At 43.1% G+C, this 21,787-nt stretch overlaps 1 protein-coding gene across 1 annotated transcript in view; it reads left to right on the top strand.

Moving 5' to 3' along the window:
- The window catches only part of LOC147464258 (Mitochondrial inner membrane translocase complex, subunit Tim44-related protein), a 180,253-nt gene extending 172,182 nt beyond the window's left edge, over nt 1-8,071 (top strand). Inside the window, exon 11 of the mRNA XM_086513784.1 lies at nt 7,600-8,071. Coding sequence (XP_086369910.1) covers nt 7,600-7,686 — 87 coding nt within the window. The 3' untranslated portion in view covers nt 7,687-8,071. The remainder of the gene's footprint in view (nt 1-7,599) is intronic.
- The last annotated feature ends 13,716 nt before the right edge of the window (nt 8,072-21,787 follow it).

The raw sequence follows: 21,787 nt of genomic DNA, 5'->3' as shown, positions 1-21,787 counted from the left end.
CTCTCAATAAAATCACTATCAAGAACAGATTCCGGATTCCAAGGATCAATGATATTCTTGACCGACTTCAGGGATCCCTCAACAGGATTGATTTGAAAAGCGGATATCATCATATCAGAATCGCTCCAAGAGATGTCTACAAGACAGCCTTTCGGACAAGCTTTGGTGATGCCTTTTAGACTCACCAATGCTCCAACTACTTTCAACTGAATGACGGATAATATTTCCAAGAGCATCGAACTTTTGTGGGCACTTTCTTTGATGATATTATTATTTTCTCCAAGGATGAAGCAAAGCATCGACACCATCTGCTATAGGTCTTTCAAGCATTGCGTGATCACAATTTAGTTATCAATGCCAAAAAGAGCGAGTTTTTCTTGCCAGAGATACACTTCCTAGGACAAATCCTCTCAGTAGTAAGAGTACACATGGACCCGGCCAAAATTGAGACAATCGCGATTGGCCAGCTTGAAGAATATTCATGAAGTTAGAAGCTTTTTGGGCTTGTGTTCTTACTACCGGCAGTTCATCCGGAAGTTTGAAGAGGGAGCTTCGCCTTTGCACTTATTGACTAAGAAAGGAGTCCCTTTCTCGTGGGGATCGACGGAGGTGACTGCCTTTCAGACACTTAAGGAAAAATTGACTATTGGACCAGTGTTGGCTTTGCCAGACTTGCCAAAGCCATTCGAAGTTTATTGTGATGGTTGTGGTCGTAGTTTGGGAGCGGTCTGGATGCAAGAAGGCCATGCGATTGCTTATGAAAGCAGAATGTTTTCAAGGCCAGAATTGGTAGCACAGATTTATAAGAAAGAGCTATTGGCAGTGATCCATGCTCTTACTCAGTGGCGACATTATCTATTCGGAGCCGATTTCAGTGTTTTCACTGATCATCAGAGTCTATCCTACTTCTTGTCACAAAAGCAGTTTTCAGAAAAGCAAACGCGGTGGGCTAACATCTGTCTCAGTTGTGTATTTCTTTACTATTAACTTGCGAAGGTACAACTTCCAAGGGTCCAACTCTCTCCGAGACTTTGCATCCAAATGCTCTCAAAAGAGTGGCCTCTGGGCACTTAAAAAGAGTACAAGGGATGCTACAAGCAAAGCCCCAAAAACACTTGATTTAAAAGCACTTAATCCTAAAAGTATCTTCTCCAAAACGCTAGCGCTTAAACTGCCCAAAATCAGCTAGCGCAATTTGCGAAAATCTGTACAGCTACCACGTGTCATGTCAACGCAATTCGCAGAAATATCCGTACATCAGTGCCACGTGTTAGCAGCAGCGTGAAACGCGAACGTCCATCCAGTTGGGCCACGTCACTAACGTGTCACATCCTCCTGGTGTCCAACTTGCTCAGGTCCTCGCAAATGAGTCTAGTAATCTCCACCCATGTAAGAGCAGCATGGTGCATCAAGGAAGTACTGGAAGGGAGGCAAGTTGTCCATACTGAAGCCATATATCCAGAACCATGATGACATCTGTGCATAATAGCATGATGTGTCCCCCTGTAAAGCTAACTATTTGGAGGACTCAAGGGCCAATTTGGCATCTCTCTCTGGTAGTATCCCATAAGCTGTGCATAAAGAAGACTCATTTGATAAGGGCCTCTATCTCCATGGGGGGGTTGCTAACTCCGCTCTATTGATCTCGTGTGTGTGTGTGTGTGTGTGTGTAAAGCAATGACGGTTGGTTTCGGGTGTAGTGAATCCTTCTACCATTTGTTTGTCGCGCGACCTTGCCCTGCGCAACCCCTACACTATGTAGATCCTTTTCAGCGCGCCGGTGGTAGAAGATGATTTTCACCTGCACGCGGCCTTTCTGTCAGATTCTCGTGTGAGTGACAGTGGGTGTGTGTGTATTTACTTTAGCAGGAGGTTCTTTTTGTCGATGTGTTCAACAGAGTTCTTGCTACGAAAGTTTTTTATTTTATTTTTAAGTATAGAAATATATTGAGTGGGTGTTAGTCCAGAGTGTGCTCTAGAAAGTGAAGTGTTGATTAGATATGGCAGAAGAAGCTGTATATAAGCGTAGGAAACAGGTGGATCTTTCCAGGATGGCTGCTGCAAATATCATCAAAGAGTGTTTGTCAAAGGATTTTGTTGATGCTTGGAATGCTTGGGAAGGTTTGCAGCCAGCTATTGAAGTGGTTATTCCGGTTCAGTAGCTTATGGATCCGGTAGCACAGTTTGCGTTCATTGCGGTCATTTTGTTCTTCCATGGAAAGATGCCCTCGGCACAAGATGGAGGTCAATGGGTTGATTTCCTGTTGAAAAGACAAGCTGTCCGAGGAGTGTATTTTGGTGCCCGTGGCTTTTATGAGGTGTTACTGGCAGACATGGAAGCTCGGTAGCAATTATTGGAAATGTCGCCCTTGTTTTTCAATATGCAAATGACACATGTATTGCCTTGGGCGCTTACTAAAGACTATCAGAGCTTGATACGACATAGGTGCCCAGTTTGGGTGGAAATAGTTGGATTTCCACGAACTTGGAAGCATTTTTTGCCTCTCCTAGCTGCTTAGTTGGGCAAAGTGATATGCCCCCCAAATTTGGATACTAATTCCAATAGATTTTGTGTTGTGGGATACGGATACACCAACGCCGTCAAGAATAACGTTCGACTCTAGTGATCCGATGGTAGGCAAAAGGCCGTTTAAACTCAAATGGGAAAAATTTGCAAGTGCATGTTTCAAGTTGTGGAAAATTTGGCCATATGCAATCTGAATGCTAGGAGTCTTTGTTGAAACTACCGCCTTCCACTGTTCCGGCATCTCGAACCCATGTTGCCTCCTCCTTCTCTTCATTTGTGAGACCAAAGATGGGGGATGCTAATGGAAGCATGCAGGCCAAACAACGAAAAGATAGAAAAAAATGCATGCCTAATGTGCATCTTACTGCAAAGACAGATACCAAGGGTAAAGCTAAAATGACAGATTCTATTGATGGTTGGCAAACTCCAAAGAAGCCAGTTAAGCCCCGTGTTTCGCCTGTTGCAAGAAATTATGTGCCTGCTTTGGATGCCATAAGTGGTGGATCTTCCACATCTACATCACATGATCATAAGTCACTCTTTGAAGCGTGGACAGAGTGATACACTCATATAAAGATGCCCTTCTTGGACCGACACTGGGTCGTTGCCTCTGCATCGAAATCCTCACCAAGGAACGCATATGGAGTCCGCTTCATTGATTGCTAGTATGGAGGCAGATGTGCCCATGGGCAATACCACTTGATGATAGTGCCTCATGCTTCTATTGTAAATACTGTCACAAACTGGTGATGTGGTTGTCCTGTACACACACACACACCCGCCCTATTGCTGAAAACAGCCCGCTAAATTGCAGTGTACGGACTCCCGTTGGAATGCTGACATGGTTGGCACTGTGCGGCGCAAAATGCGGAGCCTATATACGGACGATGACGTGGTAGCAACGTACGGAAGTTCTTGCTTTAATTCTACGCAAGGGCTGAAGAATGTTTACGCTGGGCTTTTTGGGAGTTGCTTTAATTTCCAAAGAGGGTTGAGAGAGGAGATTGCTTTATTTTTGAAAGCTTTTGAGTTTTCAGCTTTTAGGGGCTCTGCTTTTGGCATCCCTTGTAATAAATAAATAAGTGGGAAGGCTTCCCACTTCTCAGAGCATCTGGACGCAGAGTATGAGAGTGAGTTGCAGATTAATACAACAAAGAAATACCGAAAGGAGCGCCAGTCTTTGGGGCCAACATCTCTAGGCACGGACTCCGCCGGCGGACCAGTCTCGAGTCAATTGTGAATTGTGAAGTGTTTTGAAGTGAATTCTTGTGGTGTCGTGGTAGATTCTCGACTTGAAGTGTCAAGTCTATTACAGTGGTATCAGAGGGCGGCCGATTTCTCTCCTACCGGGAAATCCGATCCTTTTTACGCGGCACTTATGGATTCAGACAGAGATCAGTCGTCTTCCTATGCATATGGACATGCGGGAAGAGATCACAAAGAGGATTCACACGAGGAGTACGGCCCGCCTCAACCTGCTCCGACGGAGCCTGAAGAGATGGAGCGTTGACGATTGATCGACGTGTAACAAACTGCTGACGTGTCGACCTACTGAAGAACGGAGCTACCAACGGAGGGGCCTAAACCCTAGAGGAAGAAGACGCAGCAACAAATTTTCAAAAATTCGTAGCTACTGATGACGTGGCAGATTTTCGACAACTGCGCTGTCATGATGACGTGGCAGGCTGTATGGATTTCCGCGTTTTGCATTGGTAGATGACGTGGCAGCTGTACGGATTTTCGTAAATTACACTGGCAGCGTTTTGGCATTGCTTTTGGACCAAGAGCTTTTGAGTTTCAAGGCTTTTCATGTAAACTGCTTTTCATAGGCCAAGGGCCTTTAAATATGTGCTAAGGGCTCATTCTTTGGCATGCTTCCTGGAGCAGGTGCAGAGTCAGGAGTACCGGCTTGTATTGTGTTGATACAATATAAAGAAATACTGAAAGGGGCACCAAGGTTTGGGGCCAATACTCTCTGGGGTGGAATTCCGCCACTTCGTGTCGCATGTCATCTCTCTCTCTCAATTCAGTTGTTATTGAAGTGCTAAAAGTATGTTCAGTCTGTTCTTTTCTATTGGCACGTAGTGCACGTCTTGTGACACGACGATGCAGGAAAGATGATGTTAAATTTTGCGAAGGACCTGAAATTTGCAAAATTTCTGACCCAGACCTCCTTCGACAAGGTGTATGCACAGTGGCAGCAAACCACAGAACCACGCCCCAAACCAGTACTCAAGAAACCTCCTACTCCAAGGATGTTAACTGAGCAAGAATTAGAAGAGGTGGTTGATGCACGGATTTCTCAGCTTTTTGACGCGCAGAACAAAAACTCGTCGAGAGAGGGTCAACTATATCAAAGAGGGGAAGTGCTTTGGATGCGGGGAAACTAGGCACATCTCCGCGAAGTGCCCTAAAAAGGCACCAAATGAACAGGATGATGAAAGGTCAGAGAGTTCGAAAGCAGCTAAGGAACATGACAGAAAAGGCAAATGAAAGCAGAACTTGTACCAGATTGCGTGGGGCCGGAACGAAACCAATTCAATAAAAGTACAAAACTTTGCCGCTTTTAGGGCAAAGTAAAAGATCAGGAAGCCCTCTTTTTCTTTGGCGAAGGAGCCAAGGGCAACTCTTTTTGGTGGCTCAATTTGGAATTACACCCACGGTGGCTTTTTGCCACTGAGTATGCACTTTAGCCATCGATTGCTGGGTCAAAAATTTTGCAAATTGGGGATCTTTAGCAAACTGAAGCATCTGCTTTGTGCACTCTTCAACCTGCTGTCGATGTTGCATGTCCAAGAGTTCATACTGTGTGGGCCGAGGTGGCCCGTACTTATCTTCTGCTAAGTCGCTTGAATCTGCCGTATTGCCTCCTCTCGCCTCAGCGGTTGCAGAAGAGGTCGATTGATTCTTTTGGGAATCCATAAGTGTCGCGAGAAAAGGGATCGGAATTCCCAATAGAAGAGAAATCGGCCGTGCTTTGATACCATTGTAACAAACTTGGACACCCCAAGTCTAGATTCGGTCGCGACACAATAAAGATTCACTTGAAAACAATTCACAATTCAAGAGTCGACACGGCCCGGCGTAGTTCCGTGCCGAGAGAGATTGGCCCCAAAGATTGGCGCCCCTTTCGGTATTTCTTTTATATTAACCTTTGAGCAAAGTACAACTCCCGCGGGTGCTCGCTCTCAGACTCTACGTCCAGATGCTCTGAGAAGTGAGCCCCCTTGGGTCACTTATAAACATTACAAGGGGTGCTGAAAGCAGAACCCAAAAGCAAGTAATCTCAAAAGCAAAAGCCGGCAGCCAAAAGCAGTCAGAGCGGCCTGTGGAAATTCGTATAGTGCCATGTCAGCGCTGTCAGTGCAATCTGTGGAAATCTGTACAGCCACATCGGCAGTCAGCGCTATTTGCAGCGTCCGTACAGCTGCCACGTCAGCAATCTTCTACGCGGTTTTTACTGCCTAGTTGTCCCTTTGGCCCCTCGGCAGTTGTCCATAAGTTGGCACAACTCATTTGTTGGGCATACCACGTCATCAGTTTATGACAACTTCATTTCAAAGGATGTTATGATTTATATATTACTTTGGTCCAAGTTTTGAACTTCAAAATTCCTTTTTACTTTCATGGTGGGTTTGTGTGCCAATGGGTACTATGTGTAAGCTCTGCAATTATATGTTTATGGTCTGTAGTTGCATTTCATAGTCTAGAGAAACCGTTTCGAAATGTTTGGAAACTTCATGGCTACTATGAGGGAGAGTGTTGGGTGTAGGACAAGACTCCAGACAAAAACTCCTCTCCCAACTCATTCCAGCCTGATCATATATACAAAGGATAGATAACATATGTCACTGCTAAAATTATTTGGACTGTGGTGGTAGGCTGGCAGCGGTGTCGACTTCCCTACCACTCCTCTGTGCCCCGCTTTCAATCCAGATGGCCCTGGTCCATCAGTCGAATGTTTGCCCAAGCCTGAATCCAAGACCAACTGTAACTAGCTGTCTAGTGCAAGTGACAATAGCCCAGCTACACCTGGCTGCAGTTATTGGTATCTAGGAAGGGATGGCACTCTAGTGTCGAAGCACTGGCAACACCACAGTAGTTTGTCTGATATCTGGTCACCTCTCTAGGCTAGTCTTAAGGCTCACAAGATTACAGGTTTTCGGTGGCTCCTCAGTTTAGTGTGGGCATCCTGTGTAGGCTCAGCCTCATTCCGCCTGCCCTCAGGCAGAGTAGATTTGGCTCAGGATTCTTCATGTGATGGATTCCATCCTCCCATTCATGGTCTTCACTTGGGGGGCAGCAGCTTTGTCAGATAGCTGAGGGTCAGCAGTTAGCTATAAGATGGAGCAGGACAGTCTAGCCATTAGCTTGAGGCAGGCCCCCTTAGCAGTGCACTTTGTGATAGTGACATGGGTTCAGTTGCTTATACATAACTCAGAGGACTGTATGACAGCATATAGGGCAGCTTTGAAAGGGCTGAGGGTGGGTGCCAGGCTTTCATTAGTTTGTGGTGGCTAGGACCTTTCTTTATAGTAAGGCATGGTCTCCATTGGCCATTTAAACCTCTGGCCTTTCCCCCCTCCCATTATTTGATGTACCCATGGTAAATCTGGTGTCTTTCATTCTGGGAGAGTTTCCCAACTTTGTGCAGTTGTCCTTCATGCTAGGGGTGACGCAGCCCACCATTGGGCAGACTCAAAAACCATTAGAATAATTTTATTTGCGGAGAAAAATAAGAATACTTGCCATGTAACTCTCTTCACTGATGAATTAACTAAACATGATTGTTTGAGAGTGACAAGCATAAAAAACAAGTCGAAGTGGGGAGTTTTAAACACCAGTCAAGAAGTCTTGGTCCTGAAAACAAGATAATGCATCATGGTCTAATCCTTAACAACATATACACAAGTGACAGGGAGCTGTGCTATGATGTGTACAACTGTGAATTTCATCTTGATATATTTGGTTGGCTATGGCTATGTATGACTGTAGAGGCTGGTCTAATAGACCTTTGGGTTTGATGTTGTAATGAGCCAGATCTTTGACCCTTTCAATGTTCACAATTTCAGATCTCAGTGGAGGACATCTGGGTTTTTGAGACTTTTCTTGGCTCACCTCAAAAGAAATTTCGGCTCTGTGGACGCATCACATTATAAGCCATTGAATCTCTGGTCTCTATTGCCCTAAAGGTCTCTCAGGATCCCAGTTAAAGAGCGATTTGCCTTGCTCCTTTGTGAGTTCTGGATGGCAATTCGGTAGTGCGCTCGCTGATGCCATCTTTAAGTTGGAGACAAAGGGGAGATCAAATTGTACAGAAATTTTTGTTAGTGAAGTTGAGATTTTATGGGTGACTGTAATTGCATGTTGCAAGACTTCTGATCACTGGGATTGTTAGGAATGGAGTGTAAAAACCTTATATGCGTATTCTAGCTTTTTGTGAGCTTCATTAAGAGAGTAAAAGCTGTTCAGAATGCCTTGTGTGCAGACATGATTGTAACCCTCTGGGTGTTTGATCAATCAATAGAAGGATGTTGGGGAATAGACGTAAGAATTGTTAGGCCTGTATCCAATGCCTTAATGTCTACTTGTGAGTCGAGAACTCTCTTTTTACAAAGAAAAAGTGATGCCATACTATGCCTATGAGATGAAACTGAAGGGCATGGCAAAACAAGGGTTACCAGAATAAGAAGCCAACTGCTTTCTACACCAGTAGTAATTGATTTATTCTTCATAACATGTGAAAGGGAAGAGTTGGAACCTTGTTCATCCATAAAGCTTTCATTAGTGTTTGCAACCTGGATAGATTGAACATGAACATGGATAAGGCTGGTGAAAACCAAACAGTTTTCTATGTTGAATTTGAATTGTGAGCGTTTAGAGGTAAAAGGTAAAATTGCTGGATATGAAATAAAAGCTTGCACATGAGCAAAGACTGAACATGAGATATTGCTAGTGAAAAAGCAAACAATGACATAAGTGTGAGCATGAATTCATACAGGGCAAAAACAAACAATGTCTGTGTGTTGAACTGAGCCTGTATGGGTTGTGGTTTCTAGAGGTAGAATAGGCTCGTGCTATGACAGAAAACTTGGAATTTTAACAGGGAAGAGTGTCATCTTCTGCAATGGAAGTAAAACAATTAGAAATGGTGTTTGAAAGACTGCTTGTTGCTATAAACACCCACTCAGAGGTGCTTTTCATTTGGTAGTGAAGACAATTTTTAACACCAAGTTAAGTGTAGATGCGTTTGGTGCCATGGTGTTCTCTTCAAATTCTATTTCTTGTATTTTTTTGCTTGATGGTCCTCTTTGTCATCTTACGGAATTTTGCTTTGCGGTCGATTTTAAGGAGATTCTACCTTTACAAGTTTATTATGGGAGGTGAACTTCGAGTTGGTGGATGTTTGTGTTTATCCTTTTCCAATTTGCAATTCTGCACATGCATGCCTTTGTAGAGGCCACTCTTAGATGTTTGCAGCAATCAATAATAGTTAGTATGAATATTGCATCTTCATTATTGAGTTACTTTGGATTAAACAAACTATCCATTATGGGTCCACTTATGCAAGCCCACAGAGTCTCTTTCCAGAAACCAAGAAATTATATTATTGACATAGTTAGCGATGATTAGCTTGACATCAGCTTAATTTGTTGGCAACCTTGCTTTATAAATAAGAGGAAATATTGATGTGCTTATATTGATCGACTTGTTGAAGTTTGCAAGAAGAGCTTCATGACCAAATAAGAGCTTGATGCTTCAATCTCACCGAATTTTTTTTAGTCGCCCCTTAAACGAGTAGGAGCCTGAACGTGCTTACATTTGATGTGTTGGTTATTGTGTGTTTGCAAATTTCCAATGGCAATAAAGAGCTTCATGTCCATATGGTACACTAGCTTCTATGATTAGTCACAAGGCAAAGATAAGGGCCTCATCGTGGGGGATAAAACATGTAATAAATATAAGATTGCTAATAAGGAGAATAATACTATAAGATTGCTAATAAAGATTGCGATAAGATCGATCTCAAGTCTGGATACTATGACATTCACATCAGCATATTCATAGTATTTGAAAGGATGATTTACCTCTCGCTTGAGTGAAGATTTAGTAACTGATTCAACAAAAACGTGTTCGTATTTCATGCATATTCATTAAACATTCTAGCCTCAAGTCACGACAATTTTTCCTAGAGGGTTTAATTTGATGCCATAAATCATTTCCTTCTAATGACTTTGAGAAGATTACTGGTCACAAGTTGGAGCTCAATTGGTCCTTATCATCTAAAATGGAAGTCACCTTGACTTCTTACATCACGTGATAGGTCAAAGAGGGAAAAGGAAAGGATCATTCATGACTATCAGAGCATAATCCCACATACAATGAAAATGACAATGTGATGATTATTGAACTAGTAGAGAAGATGAGTACGTGGGCTCTCTTCATAGCACTGATGTGGACATCTCGTGTGTAGTACAAATGAAGATGATGGTAAATGCATCCTCCAAGCCTCCTTAAGAAGTGAGGTTGGCTCTTCAAAGTAGGAGTTGATTTTGGATTCTAGTACTTGCATGGAATGATTATCTTACTTTATCTCATGTCATATCTATCAAAGTTGACGATACGGAAGCATAGAGCCAAGAGAATGCATTAGACAAAGAAAGAGAGACAAATTTTGCTAACCAACTAACTGGGCAATGAATTGAATGATAATACAAAGGGGGATGGGTGCTTCTTATATACTACTCTAGGGTTTAGAAGTACCCCTCTTTGGGAATGCTCTACCTAGAATCATGTCAAATAAGTAAAATAAAATGGACTATTCACTTGAGATGCTATAACTTTAGCACCCTCGCTGCAGTTCATAGTGGACCAAATTGATGAAGAAGCTACCTTGGACACCCCAACAACAACTGTCTACTCGATAGACCTTGGATTTGCTACCACCAGCCTGTCACCTAAAAAGATTGCCTACCATCTTGAGCATCGGTTGCCTCACTTAAAATTGAAGTATAGACAACACTACGTCCAAAAATCCCAATTCGTGAATCATGAACACATCATGTCCAAACTTTCCTAGTAGACAATGAACTTTTGGAACACACTATGTCCATAATCAAGCCAACAATGGATTTTGCGGACTTCCATAGTGTTTTGTGTATGATGTGTTGGTTCCTCGTTAGATGCATGTGCCTTAAAATCTGACTCACGTGTTGAAACACCGATAACTTGAAAACTCCAACACATGGGTCCAAATCATATATAGGGAGCTACCTTTGCCCCTCTGTACCGCTCACAAGCCTCTCTATGGCTAAAGCATGTTGGGGTAGCATCCACCTGCTAAGAAATCTACCTCCGAGGCCACTGGGCGCAGCCACGTGTGCCATACTCGTTTCCTGGGTAAAATCTTTGTCATTGCCGCCCTCGTCAAGCTTGCCTTTGCCATTCTCACTTTCTAAAACTCGAACCTTTACTTGGGATACTAAGATAGCTTCCAGCTACAAGCCGCCTTCCTTTTTGATGAATCCACCATTAGCACTGTCATAAGCCCACCGTAAGTGGAATCACATGCATCAATACCATGAGTCGGATCACAGTAGTGATCACAATCAAGTTGTTGCTCGCAATGGCTCAATGGATTAACCGTGTTGATGAAATGAGTGCCTTACATAGCCAAGAGTTGGTGCTAGATTTACAGATTGGATTAACCAGCGTTTCAAAACGCTACTTGAGAGAGATCCACCCTTAATTGCAAGAAAGGTTGCCAATGGGGTCCACCAGCCACCTGGCATTCTAAAAGGTTGTAGGTGATCGCTAGTTAGTGCAGGTCCTGTCCCCTGCATGTCAAAATGCAATAGCGTGAACACTTCCAAGCCGCATCTCAAGATGCATCGTTGCATACTGTTCAAGCTCCACCGAGTTGCCTTGCTGCACTGCCGTTTCAAAATGCTGCCTGTAGCCGACGAAGTCGAGTAGCATTGTTGAGTGCATATCAAAACGCAATGCCTAAGGCAAGAAACGTAGGAAGGAACACTTCTTAGCGTTTCAAAATACCGTCGGTGGAGGCTAAGCATCGCTCTCAGAAACGCTAGAAGGAAGAACAACCCCTCTCCTTCAGGGCAGCGATGGAGCAGTCCTTGCCACCTTTGGATGCCCCAGTTTATCTGCTTCATGCTCTTTTTTTCTTGAATGTGTGCAGTTGCTCTCAGGAGAAAGGATCCGTGCGCTCTGATACTCGACTATGTGTAAGCGTAGAGAGAGAGAGAGAGAGAGAGAGAGAGAGAGAGAGAGCTATTCGGCTGAACCAACCAATTGGGAAATGAATTAGATGATAATACAATGGGGGTTGGGTGCTTCTTATATACTACTTCGGGCTCCATAAATAACCCTCCTTAGGGAGTTGCTTTTCGTAGAATCATGTCAAATAAGTAAAATAAATACGTAAAATAAATAAGTTATATGTAAGATTATATGTTGTAAGAATATATTCATAAGCCAAAGCCCATCCCAACAAAGCACAATTACATTGGATTACTATATATCTTACAAAATATCGTAAGAATATATTCATAAGCCAAAGCCCATCCCAACAAATCATTCCTTAGGGTTTATATTATGACAACGCGTAAAAGAGAAACTCAAACTTCAAAAGTGGCTCATCTTATAGGTTGTCATGTCAAAGATGGCTCATACATATAATTTCTATGTTAAAATTTTCTCATAAGTGTTTAAAATGGCTCATAGTTATAGTTGTTATAATGACTCATGAAACCCTTTCCTCAAATCGATAATCATGACTAGTCACTCCTAAGGCTATCTCCAAACTGATACAAAAGAGAGGTAGAGGACTCACAAAACCCTCCTCTCAAAACAATGGTTATGGCTGAGACTAAGCGCTTTGAGGGATATCTTCAAAATGATACAAAAGAGAGAGATATAGGATATTAATGTACTCTAGAAAATGTAAGAGTTGATATAAAAGGAAGAAAAATAGGTGATCCCTTGATCTTCTTAATCTTATCCTTTTGCAATAGTCACTTGAATCTTTGTGTGTTTGTTGTTGTTGATGATTGTCTTTCTCTTTGGTTGGTTTTTGTCGAAATATCTAGCAAGTGGGCGACCTGTCATTCCACAATGGGTGCATTTGTTATGTACCAGCTCTCCACAGATGTGACACTTTGTTTTGGATGATGACAATAGGTAAACCCCTCCCTTTCTTGTGGATTATGTTCTTTATTTTTCTTGTAGTGAGTTGACTGTACTTTTCAAATCAGGTGCATGTTCTTTGTCTTCAAGTATAGTGACTTTGTGATCATACTGAATAGTTAGAGCTCTTAGAAGTACAACACACATATCATCTTTTGCTACATCACATTTTTTGTAAGTAAGTTGAGTGACAATGCTTTTGAGCCTATTGATAAGGCTAGCAATGTTTCGATCACCCTTGATGGATAATTTGCAGAATTACTTTTCTCTTTTGAGTTTTAGCTCTAAAATTTTTTTCAAAAAATTTTGAGGTCTCATATGCACTAGTACACTCATCTACAAAGAGGACATAGTTGGTGTGATGCCGTGATGATTTGCATAAAGTATGCTCATCCTATGCAGCTAATTGGGAAGAATTGGTGGATAAAGATGCTTTTTTTTTTTGGTAGATTCTAACTTGCATTGCTTGCTTAGGAATGTCTACACTAAGGGCCAAATATATTTTTTAAACTTAAGCACCCCCTCATTTTTGTTTGCCAAGTATGGAAGCCTTGGCCATTGAAACTTCAAGGTCTTTCGCTCCCATGGTGTCTATGGAGTGGTCTTAATAAATTTGGAGAGTCTCCAATTGTTAGTGTCTAACACCTCGCAATAGAATGGCACAAATATCATCTTAAAAGGTAAAAATGATATAGTAATCCAATGTAATTGTGCTTTGTTGTCAAATTTTTAAGTAAGAGAAAAGAAAGGGGTGAGGTCGTTGTTTTGTTTTACTTGGGATCATGCCCACATCACATGGCATTATGCACCTCCCCAACGGTTCATTTTACACTCATCGTACAAACCACCTCGATGTTTACATAGCTACACATTATTACCTCTCTTTGTACTTCCTTTGTGTAATAGGACTTTGAGCATCTCCAAACGTCTCTTTTGTACACAGAATACAACCCCTTTTCTCAGAGAGAGAGAGAGAGAGAGAGAGAGAGAGAGAGAGAGAGATTTTCTTATCTTTCTCGAAGGTCAAATATGACCTATGGGATCAAAGTTACATGTGATGTAGTATGTGTATGGCTGATGAGTGACTCTCGATGCTCCAAAATTATGGTGATGAGAGTCACAATGGAGAGCCCCCACTGTGACTCGGAGAGGAAAGTGTGTAGGTCTAAATCATGCCTAAAAATGTGAGGGAAGCAAGTTCCGATGTGATCAAAAGCTGAGCACTCTAGTAGTGTGTGATACTTAGACTCTCTATCTTGCAGTGAGCATAATGCGCACAATCGATTTGACTCTTCTCCGTTGCCCCAATGCCATGTCTCACATTGAAGGGAGTGGGAGCTAAGGAGAATGGTTGCGATAGTGTGTATCAATGACAGGGGGATAGGTTCAAGCATGTAAGGGTGAGTACGATTTCCTCTTTCAACGAAGAACATGGTTTTGTAGTTGGGGGCAAGGTGTAATGTATGAAGCGTGACCCACCATATTTCTCTTTATTTGTAATACATTGGCGTTGTAGAAAAGCTTCATTCACTTGGGAGTCAATTGAGGCATCATGTAGCAAGTGTAATGCATCCCCTCTCCCAAACCACTTCTTTATGTTATGCATCCATCCCGTGCTCAAGATCTTGAAAGGGAAAATTACTAAGGGAGTAATGTTAAGGGCACCCAAGCTAGTATATAAGCTACACCTTGCCTCCATTGTAAATCACTAATTCATTGCCAGTTGATTGATTTAATAGACTCTCTCTCTCTCTCTCTCTCTCTCTCTCTCTCTCTCTCTCTCTCTCTCTCTCTCTCTAGTGTATTCCCCCATTGCTCTACGTAGGTCACTCTTTTGATCATAACTTCCTTATCCGAACTTCAATTTGGGTGATCTATAGCCTCAATCGAAGAGCACAAAGCCCTCTACGCATTGATGTAAAGACAGAATTTGTTAGAGTTATGGAAGGCATTTATGCAACAGCATTTTCGAAGTGAACAGGTTTAAGAAAATTGACTCTCATCTCTTATTTTACATACAATGTCTTCCGGCACTCGCAAGGATTCTTCTTGTTCAACAAGGTCCACAACCATTGTGGAAAATGATCCAAGATCTCCTAAGTGTGGAGATAGCAACACAATCACCCAACCAACGACATCGGAAACCATGATCATAGCATACTTGGTATCATTGCAAGAGACCGCAAACAAACAAGGCGAAGACTTACGAGCACTTACAATGGAAAATGGCACACTAAGGGTACTTGTGGTTGAAATGAGAATCTCAAGAGGACACTTGAGATGCAAACAACACGTTTGATGCAACTTGAAGAGGAAGTCAAGGAATGTAAACGCTCTCTTATGGACTTGAATGCATTGAAGGAGCGGATGAGCAAAGTAGAGCATGACCATGTATTGAAATAGGAGAAATTTGACACCATGAGCCGGGATGTATGCGACATGAAAAATGTATGCACAAACAAGTCTTGGACTGATCTATGTGGTAGCAATGTGGTTTTTAATTCCTCACTCATGCAAGATATGGCTCAAACAAAGAATGTTGAGAATGTGGATGTGGAGGAGTTTAAGGAACAGGAGCGACGTTCCAAGAACATTGTTATTCGTGAAATTCCCGAAGAGAAGTTAGAGACATCTCCTTCTCTTGCCATTGTTATTGAAGATTTCTTCAAAACCTACTTTGGCATGTCCGGAGTTATGGTCTATGGAGCACATAGAGTGGGGAAGCAAGGAGCTCCTCGCTCGGGAGAACGGCCAATTGTATGCACCATGCCGGATGAGACCAAGCGAAAGATTATCCTTGATAATAGTTCGATCTATTTGAGGGATACAAAATGTTGAATGTGAAGATCGCACTATTAAGCAACAAAATATGCGTCGCAAGGCATATGGGGAAAAGAATAAGAAAAATAAGGAGATCTCTCATGAAGAAATTGTGCCCAAGGAGGAGGCAAGTCCCTCGAGCAAATAGGGATGCGTGACCTATGAGACTGAGTTACAATTGAAAATATGCTTTTGGACTTATAATGAATACACATGGAATGCGGGGGTTGTTACCATATACATGTGGTTGCGATGTGTGTGAACACACTAGTGTTGGGGTTAAGGCCTATGTGCCTTGACCGGTCGCCCAGGTCATGGACGCCCGCCCACTGTTACCCTATATTTATAGTGAGTATATTGTATAGGGGGAGCTACCACTTCAAAGTTTCCCGACCCACATCGTGTGTGTGTGTGTCATTCTCTCTCTCTCACACACTCTTCGTCTGGGTGCTCCCCGATCCCCTTCAATTGGTATCAGAGCAGGAGTGGCGTCGGAGCTTGGGCTATGGTGATGCGAGCTATGGAGCTTGTGAGCTCATGAGCTTGCTGATTTGCTGCAGATCTGAGTGCAAGAGTAAGGCGGTGCTCTTGTGTGAGAAGAGCTTGCAAGGCTAAGGTACTATGCCTTCATCCTCTGGACAACCCGGCAACCTGCTCAGCCCAAGGCGGTGACCAACAGGCAGCCCACAGGTGCCGCATATGGGTGTATGGGAATCCAGGTGTGGGTAACCTCAGTAGTGGTTCTCAGGAGGCCAGCAACAGCGGCCAGCTAGCAAGCAAGACAGGCGGGCTGCATACACTCTCTCCAATGCGCTACAAGGCTACATAACGGGCTGCTTGAGTGTGCCTTGAGCTGTTGTAGTGGACATTGTGAAGTCGCGGAGCGGAGCGTGGGTCGACTCTCTCTCTCACTCACACACACAGTGAGCTTACACAGTACAGTACGCAGAGAGATGTTAGAAGGGTTATCTCCCAAATCCTTAGTATTCACAAAAAAAATGTTAGTATATACAAAGAGTTAGAGGTAAGTGAGTTAGGCGGGCGGCCGGCCATATCCGCATAAGAGGCCACTTGGGCTTTAATCCCAACAACCTCCCACTTAAAGTCCAATGTGGCACTTTAAGTAACTGTAAATCTATGAACATAAATGTACAAAGATTTACATGGCTGCCATCTATCCAATGCCCAATAACTCACGACAATGCACAAAGCCCTCTCCTGGAAGTCCCTTTGTGAGTAGATCAACAGGATTGTCCTTGGTGTGGATCTTCAGCAGTTGTATCTGCTTGTCTTCAAGTACTTCCCTAATGAAGTGATACTTCACATCAATATGCTTAGTCTTCGAATGGAACACTAGATTCTTTGCCAATTGTATAGCACTTTGACTATCACAATATAACTCTGGCATATCTGCATTGATTCCCAAGTCTGCAACCAATCTACCAAGCCAAATAGCTTCTTTGCATGCCTCATTTGCTGCAACATACTCAGCTTCTGTAGTAGACTGCGTAACACAATCTTGTAATCGAGATCGCCATGATATGGCACCTCCAGCCAATGTAAAGACATAGCCTGATGTAGATCTCCTCTTATCCAAGTCTCCTGCATAATCTGAGTCAGTGTATCCTCTGACACTCAAATCCTGACTACCATAGCATATGCGCATACTCTTTGTATGTTTTAAGTATCTCATGATACCTTTCACTGCCTCCCAATGTTTCTTGCCGGGATTTGACATATATCTGCTAACCACTCCCACTGCAAATGCAATATCCGGACGTGTAGCAATCATTGCATACATCAAACTACCCACTGCAGACGCATATGGAATCTTATCCATTTCAGCCTTTTCTTCCTCAGACACAGGACAATCTTGTTTGCTAAGTTTCACATATGGTGGCAATGGAACACTCAATGCCTTTCCCTTCTCCATATTGAAACGTTGCAAAACCTTGTCAATATACTCTGTTTGAGATAACCAAATCAACTTCTTTGATCTGTCTCTCTCAATGCGCATACCAAGTATATGACTTGCCTCACCCATGTCTTTCATGTCAAACGATTTTGCCATCTTTGACTTCAAAGCTGAAATTTCTTCCAAGTGTTTGCCAGCAATCAACATGTCATCCACATACAAAATAAGGATCAGCCAACTGCCATCCTTAGCCTTCTTTGTATATAGACAGTGATCGAACTCGCTACGTTTGTAGCCTTGAGAAAGCATAAACTGGTGGAACTTATGGTACCATGCCCTCGGTGATTGTTTTAAGCCATAAAGACTCTTTAACAACTGGCATACCAAATGTTCCATGCCTTTCTCAACAAACCCTTCTGGCTGCTGCATGTAAATTTCCACATCTAAATCACCATGCAAGAACGCTGTCTTGACATCCATTTGGTGCAACACCAAATCCAATATAGCAACCAATGCAAGAAAGCATCTCAATGTAGTCATCTTGACCACTGGAGAGAAGACTTCATCAAAGTCAATGCCTTGTTCTTGCTTAAAGCCCTTGGCAACAAGCCTTGCTTTGTACTTTGGCTGACTATCATGAGCGGTGATCTTATACCTGTAAACCCATTTACAAGGTAGAGCCTTTTTGCCCTGTGGTAATTTAACCAACTTCCATGTCTGGTTTTTATGCAGAGCTGTCATCTCTGACTGCATGGCCAACTGCCATTTTTTCGAGTCAACCACTTGTAATGCTTCCTTGTAACAAGATGGTTCTTCGCAATCTGTGAGCATGACATAATTTAGAGATGGCACATAACGATCAGGTGGTTTGGAGACACGCTCAGAACGTCTCACCACAACTGATTCTGCCTCTCTAGCCACTATAGGCTGTTCCTGAGCCTGACCATGCTGTCTTGATGTGCTAGCACTAGGTCCATCTTCCCTGAAGACAACTCTTCTGATCTCCTCTGTCTTCTCTGGCTTAGCGTGAAACTTGGCTTCATTGAAATGCACATCATTGCTACGAATAAGCTTTCTGGACTCAGGATCCCAAAGCCGGTAACCCATCTCACCCGATTCTCCGTAGCCAAGAAATATACACTTCTTGCTCTTTGGTTCTAACTTATTTCTGAACTCCTTAGGAATATGGCTATAAGCTTCACAACCAAAGACTCTGAGATGCTTATACGAAGGTGCCTTGCCTGTCCATAGCATCTCGGCCACTGCACTCTTATCCAGAACCCTACTAGGAGACCTGTTGATCAAATGGACTGCTGTAGCCACTGCTTCCGCCCAAAATCCATCAGGCAACTCAGCATTTGACAACATGCTTCTGACCTTCTCTTGTATGGTCCTATTCATACGTTCTGCAACCCCATTCTGTGAAGGATTATATGGTGCAGTAAGTTCCCGCTTAATCCCTTTTTCTTGACAAAAGTCTTGAAAAACTTTGGAAACGTACTCTCCACCATTGTCAGTTCTCAAGCACTTCAGCTTCTGACCACTCTGATTCTCCACCAGCTGCAAGAATTTCTTAAAGACCTTGAGCACCTCATCCTTGTGCTTCAAGAAGTAAACCCATACTTTGCGAGAATAGTCATCTATGAATGTACAAAAGTACGTTGCTCCCCCTAGTGACAAACTAGGCATTGGTCCGCATAGGTCACTGTGTACAAGAGCTAACCGTTCGTCCCTACGATTCCTCTTTGATCTGTGCGGTTCCTGTGTTTGCTTACCATAAACACAATGCTCACAAAACTCGAAATCTTGAAATGAAAAGCCAGGCAAATAACCATAATGAGAAAGTATTTCCATTCCTCTTTTTGACATATGTCCCAACCTACGATGCCACAGTGACACACTTGGCTGCTCAATCACATTAATTACATGGTTTTTAACCTCTGAAACATGTAAAGTGTACAGAGTTCCTGACTTGCTGCCATGTGCTACAGTCATCGAACCTTTGGAGATCTTCCAAGCGCTGTTCCCAAAAACTGTCACATAACCCGCATCATCCAACTTCCCTGTACTAATCAAGCTCTTTCGGATTGCTGGAACATGTCTGACATTCTTGAGCCATAAAGAAGAGCCATTCTGAAACTTCAACTGCACATCTCCCACTCCAAGTATGTCACAAACCTGCTCATTGCCAAGTCTGACATAGTCTTTAGTAGCCACATATGATGTAAACCACTCTTTGTGCGGAGAAACATGTAAAGATGCCCCTGAGTCGATAATCCAATCACTCATAGCATGTCCATCCTCTGCAGTCAAGAAAACAGAATCAAGATTGCTTGTAAGGAAGATGTCACCAGCTGCTATACCAGAATCACTGTCTGAACCAGATCCTGTGACATTCACCTCTTCAATCTTCACTGAACTCTTCTTTTCATCTTGCTCAAAACTCTTTGTTTTGCCTTTTTCTTGTTTCCACTTCGTACAGTCTCGCTTCATGTGACCCTTCTTGCCACAATGGTAGCATTCTATGTCATCCTTTGACTTCGAATCACGAGACTTACTTCGGTTTTGTGCCTTCTTACCCTTCTTCTCTTTAAACTGTTGTCTCCCTCGAACGACCAAAGCACTATTGCCTTTGCCTTTGTCAATGTTCTTCCTGTTCACTTCCTCTGTGAGCAAGCTGCCTTCTACATTGGCACTTGTAAGACCTTCTGGCGCGACAGAATTACTTAACGCTGTACGAAAAGTATCCCAACTGTCTGGCAAAGTGATTAAGAGAAACATAGCCTTCACTGAATCTGGAAAGACTATCTCTTGTGCTGTTAACTGGCTGAAAATTGAGTGAAATTCATTCAGATGATTTGACATGGCTGTCCCTTCCTTCATCTTCAAATCCACCAATTTCTTGAGCCAGTAAATCTGAGAAGCAGCACTTTGTTTCTCGTACATATCACATAGCTTTTGCCATACGCCATACGCTGTAGTCTCTTCTGCTACGTTGAAGTAAACATTTTCTGCCAGTGTCAGCATGATTGTGGAACAAGCTAACTCGTCAAGCTCTTCCCACTCATCTTGAGCCATAAATTCTGGTCTCTCCCCTTTGAGCTTCAGTGGCTTCACTTGTTTTTTCTGCACCAAAACCTGCCAAATCTGCTTCTTCCAGAATGGAAAGTTTGTGCCATCCAGCTTCTTTATGTTGTAAAGAGTCTCACTGTGAGAAGATGCCATATCTGCCAAACTGTTTACTCCTGAGAAAAATCCGGCAGAGTTTCCCCTGTAAACTGGCCTCTGTACACAGTAAACAAGCTATAATCAACAAGCTGAACACCTCTCCTCAGGAACTGTCAGTATTTTTGAAAATTTTTGACAGAGTCTCCCCTGTAAACTGAGCTCTGGGAACCAAAAGATAGCTCAAGAAACAATCATAAATAGCTGACCAATGACAAATCTAAAAAATCCCTGTAATATGCTGTCCTGTAAGCATACACTGTCTCCTCTCTGGGCGATGACAGAACCTGTATCTGTCTCAAGACTGAACCCTGAACAATGCCTCAACGGCCTGACGCATAAGATGCAATCCAGTGTCTACACAAAGTCATACATCCTAAGGGATAAAAGTCGCCGAAGAGGATGCGTGTAGAGGGGAACTCCAGCAACCTAATCCACCTCACACTGGGTAACCCAGCCCCCAGTGCTTGGCTTCAAAAAACCTCACACACGACCCTCTCAGATGGCTCAGCAAACTGCCCAGAACTAGCATACATCCTATAATAGACCAATCACTGTCCTATGACCGCTGCGGCGGTCTGTCTGCTAGCGTGACTCACAACTAGCAGACCCACAATCACAGTACATCAATCTGCAATACATGCCAGTGGTGTCAAGCCGTCGTATGGCCACACCTCCCCTGGAACCTGGCAAGCACAAGAAGTAGCAATGCAGACTGCAATATATATATCTGATGATATATATGTGTACCTGGTCTATAGATGATGCTCTGAAGACGAATAAGTGATGTATGTCGATGTCGATATTGATGTCGACCACCTCCTGCTTGCCAATCTACACAAGACGGATTTCTTTGCGGCTGAAATCTATCTTCTGCTGTAGTGCTCAGAACGAAATTCTGAGGGCATAAACGGCTTCGAAAGGGGGGTAAAACCCCAGGTCACCTACTGGAAACGCTCCCGGAACGCCGAGTGTGAATTTTCGAACTCCGGATCCAGAATCTGCCGGAAAAGTGCGCGCGCGCGCGATTGCGCAAATCCGCACTGAACCAAAGCTCTGATACCAATTGAAGTCGCGGAGCGGAGCGTGGGTCG

This window comes from Adiantum capillus-veneris, chromosome 1, assembly GCF_014529385.1.
Source record: "Adiantum capillus-veneris isolate H3 chromosome 1, ASM1452938v2, whole genome shotgun sequence".
NCBI lineage: Eukaryota > Viridiplantae > Streptophyta > Polypodiopsida > Polypodiales > Pteridaceae > Adiantum > Adiantum capillus-veneris.
The sequence above is the reverse complement of the archived record's forward strand: the minus strand, read 5'-3'. Positions and strand labels throughout refer to the sequence as shown.